The sequence below is a fragment of the Psammomys obesus genome, unplaced genomic scaffold (assembly GCF_907164565.1).
Source record: "Psammomys obesus unplaced genomic scaffold, mPsaObe1.curated_primary_1811, whole genome shotgun sequence".
NCBI lineage: Eukaryota > Metazoa > Chordata > Mammalia > Rodentia > Muridae > Psammomys > Psammomys obesus.
In genome coordinates this window covers 23052089-23056346 of record NW_026596117.1, presented here as the reverse complement: position 1 = coordinate 23056346, position 4258 = coordinate 23052089, and the positions used below count along the sequence as shown (strand labels likewise).

The 4258-nt window shown below is 48.1% G+C and overlaps 1 protein-coding gene across 2 annotated transcripts in view; it reads left to right on the top strand.

Annotated features, from left to right (window-relative positions):
• The window catches only part of Mkx (mohawk homeobox), a 64127-nt gene extending 60719 nt beyond the window's left edge, over positions 1-3408 (top strand). For both annotated transcript variants that reach the window (XM_055629130.1, XM_055629131.1), the window contains exons 6-7: positions 2910-2943; positions 3048-3408. In XM_055629130.1, coding sequence (XP_055485105.1) covers positions 2910-2943; positions 3048-3234 — 221 coding nt within the window. In that variant the 3' untranslated portion in view covers positions 3235-3408. The remainder of the gene's footprint in view (positions 1-2909; positions 2944-3047) is intronic.
• Positions 3409-4258: the final 850 nt, after the last annotated feature.

Genomic DNA, 4258 nt, shown 5'->3' with positions numbered 1-4258 from the left:
GTGTGTGTGTGTGTGTGTGTGTGTGTGTGTGTGTGTGTGTGTGTGAATGAGAGATGGAAAGAGAGAGATGAAGACAGATTTGTGAAACAGAACACCCAAACAAGGATCTGAGTGGCCTTTGTCACAGCAGAGATGCTTTCATAGGCAGCCGTAGTATAAAGCATGTTCATTTCTACATAAGCAGAATTTCACCACTTCACAGCCTGCTACAGGAGTCTCCTCTCTCAGGGGCTTGACTTCAGGGGACCAGCCACACCGTACGTGGCAGCGTCCAGCCACGCTGGGGCTTTGGAGCTTTAGACTTCCTCCTCACCTTCGAGAACCCTGTCTTCCCCTGCATGCAGGTGGCATCACATGACATGTGGGGCAGCCACAAACCTCCTGCTTGGCCACAGTCACCATCAGCTGACTTGTCAGGTCGAGGGCCACAGTCTGGTGCCTTCGTCAGGGGGAGCTGGCTCAGCCTTGAACCGGAGCACCAGAACATGGTCTTTTCTGAATTCAGTTTTCTTCCCCAATGTTCCTCACGGAACATGTTCTGCTTCTGACAAACCTTTCCACTGACTAAACGTCCCTAACCTATTGCTTCACTTTTGGCAACAGTTGTGGGGGGGGGGGGGGGATGAGCAAAGACTAAATTATTAATTTTCTGTCTCTGTCTCTCTCCCCTCTCCCCTCCCTCCGCTCTTGTAAAATGTCCAGTGTTGTCAGCTTCCCCTCCTAAAGGCCTTGACTTGTTCTCTGTTCTGGTAGCATCTTGTACCTGTCACTACTGAGTTAGAACAGATAACGGGAGACTTTGTAGACATCAAAGAGGCAGGCAACCCTGTGTAAAGTCACAGAGCTGAACACATCAAACTGAAGACTCTGAGAAGCCTCAGTATCTAAAGATACCTGTTGCCTTGCCCGGCGAGGTGGCTTAGACCCTGGGACTTGAGTGGTGAAGGGAAGAACAAATTCCTGCTCTCTAACCTCCATACATGTGGCTCACACATACATCCCGTTAATAAATAAACGTGATTGTTTTTTATTTTAAGAAGCATTACTGAAGAGACTTGACCCATAGAAAATCATCTATAAATCAGCATTGTTGGAGCTCTGTGGGCTAAAAATTCCTGCTCTTTTATCCCGGGTACATGAGTGACTTCCAACCCAAAATCATCCAGCACAGCAGGGTAGGGCTTGGGCTGTCCAGGCCCAGGCAGCAGAAATCAGAAGATTTCGGGCTGATGGCACTCCAGACCCAAGCATTTCCTCTGAGCCCTACTGAATGCCACCTGAATGTGCAGTGAAAGGAAAATGGGGGGTTAACCTTCGCCGGCCTGGGTTAGGCAGGGCACCTGCGTATGAGTCACAGCCCCCTTGGAGTGCCCTTACTAGGGACTTATTTTGATTTCTTGCTTTTTTGTCTTCAAGTTCCCTGGCTCCTCGGATTGAAAATCGTTCATAGCAGGCTATTCCTGTCGAGAGACCGGCACTGTTGGCAGGCTTCTCGATTCTCTGTCTGTACAGAGGACATTGAATTTGGCCATGTTTTACAGCCATGCAGTTGCTGTCTCTCCGCCTTCTTCTTCACCCTGGCAGCTGTTGCCCGGGTTAGACTACATCGTAAGCACATGGCCCTCTTCTTCCCTCTGAGCTCTCCTGGGCTCTGGCTGTTGGAGCTCTGAATTGGGCATTAGACGGCACTGCCCGGAAAACCTTGAGCACAACAGAATAAACCAAAAGCCCAGAGAAATAGTGAAGAAGAAGAAGAAGAAAAGGCACAGGGAAGGCCTGAGGCATTTTCTGTGTCCTTTCTGTCCTGGGAAGCATCAAGTAGATGCTGGCTGTTGTCTGCTGCTGCTGTTGGTGGTGATGATGACGGTGATGGTGGTGGCCAAGGCTTATCCACGACCCAGGTCCAGACTCTGCCGAGGGGAGACCCTGCACATTTTTATCCCCTGAAGAGCCAGTGTTTGTGCTGCACAGACCATGTTCCTTTGGCCAAAGGAGTGACTCAATGGCCAGAACCCCCCGGTTCAGTCTTCATTATGTTTTTCTGGTGCTGGAAGAGGTTAGTGATTTGAGAGAATTAGCAAATGTGCGCTGGGGGAGGGGGTGCGGGCATAAGCCGGCCTTCTCCCTCCTTTCTCTGACAGCAGGGCCAGGAGGGTTGTCTCTTCTGATGTGCCAGGAGCTCCACGCTACCGTCAGGATTAGGTCTCTTCCTCGTGTATTGACTAACCGGCTTCTCAGTCTCACGCCTCAGGCTTGAATCACAGAAAACTGTAGAGTAGTAAGGTTGGGGGAGCCTCTCAAAGCTTCCAGGGAAAGGGCTTGTTCTAGAGTTGAGGAAAATAAATCTACCTGTGGGCACGGCGATGTGCTGATGGTCTCCAGCAGGTGAGAAATGAGCAAGAACATCGATGGACTGGCCAGGGTCGTCTCTCTGCCTTCCTGTACAGCCTTCCCTGAGAAGGCTCAACCTCCCACAGCAACTAAATCTTTCTCACCTCAATAACTTGTGGTATCACCATAAAAAAAAATAATAATTTTCAACCACCTTTCCAGATAAGATTTTATTCTTGGCAACTAAGGAAGGGATTTCAAAGATTAAACAGGACTGGTTCAGTGCTCCAGAGCAGCTTCTGCTCTTCCAGAGGACCTGCCTGTGGTTCAGAACACCTGCAGCTGCCTGTAACTCCCCCTCCCTTCCCCCGCAGAGGATCTGATGCCCTCTTCTGGCCTCCGAGGGCACTGCATACATGTCTCTCTCTCTCTCTCTCTCTCTCTCTCTCTCTCTCTCTCTCTCTCTCACACACACACACACACACACACACACACAGGCAGAAAGAGAGAGAATACAGTAAATCTTGAAAGGAAAAAGTCCAGGAGACCAGTGACCGAATGTTTGCTTCTCTCCACAGACACCCTGGACACGGGATCTAGTAAAGGTGCCAGGTGAGCACAGTGAATTTCGTTGGCCGTTGGCGCGTTGTGTGGTGCTGTCTCCCTGCACACCGCGGTGGGCTTGATCCTTTCTCTTCTCTTTCGCACACGTGCAGTGCAGCTCACGGACGGGGGCCGAGCAAGGACGAGACGTACTGGAAGGAGATCAACGCAGCCATGGCCTTAACCAACCTCGCCCAGGGGAAGGACGAAGTGCTTGGGACCACCAGCTGCATCATCCAGAAGTCTTCCCACATAGCAGAAGTAAAGACAGTCAAGCTGCCGCTGGCCCAGCGCTTCTAGAGCGCGGCCAGGGAGTGCTGAGCATGTCAGATTTTTTTTTTTTTTGTACCTAAATCCTCATCCTAGGAGCCAAAACAGGGGTGAAGGGACATCCATCTAAACCCCCTGAGATCAGCTATCCTAAATATATCAGTTGCTTCTATAAAAAGACATATAAATTATAAAAAAATTCATTTTAATCAAAAATATTAACTTATTTTATGTTACTGAAACTATGCAGAAAGCGCCCGCATTTCCATTACAGTAAGTGCCTTGCTTCCCCGAGATAAGCTCCAACGTGGGCACAGAGCCGAGCTGTGCCTCAAACAGCCCACTTGCTAGACCGCATCCTTCCAAACGGGTCCAGAACCGAAGCCAGAATTGCTCAGAGCCCTCGAAATAAATTCTGTCCTTCACACGTTAAAAGTTGGAAATCTGTCCAGCCCAGATGAAGTCATCTTTTCTTTGTTTTGTTTTTCTGTTTGGTTTTCTCTTTATGCCTACAGGACTGGAAATTGCGTTTTTTGTTTGTTTGTTGTTTGTTTGTTTTGTTTTTTGTTTTTGTGCATTCCAGGGTGAGGGTGAGAATTTTATGTGTGGGTTTTGTTTGCACATCAGATATGTTAGCATGCCCAAAATGAAAGGTCCACGTGACATGTACATTTAAGAGGGACAATTTCAAAGCAGTTTAACATTGCAATGTGCACATTGTAATCAGACATTAAGAGCTGTTGGAAAGGATCCCAGTGCCCTCCACAACTCGTTGGGGAGTTTTCTTATTCTGAGGCTTTGCTGAAGTTTTTAAAAGAGCCGTTTTATATAAATCACTGATTTTCCCCCCATGTAAAACTAAGCCTACAGTTTAGTTTTAAAACATAACCTTGTTTGCGTTTGAGTTCAGTGTTCCTTTGTGGTGGAAGCTGGCTTTCCTATGGAGTGCCTGAAAGCTTTTTATTTGGTTCATTTCAAATCACAATTCTGATGGACAATTTGTATTGCAGTGAGAAGAAGACAATGAAAGAGAGTATCTGTATGTGGATAAACA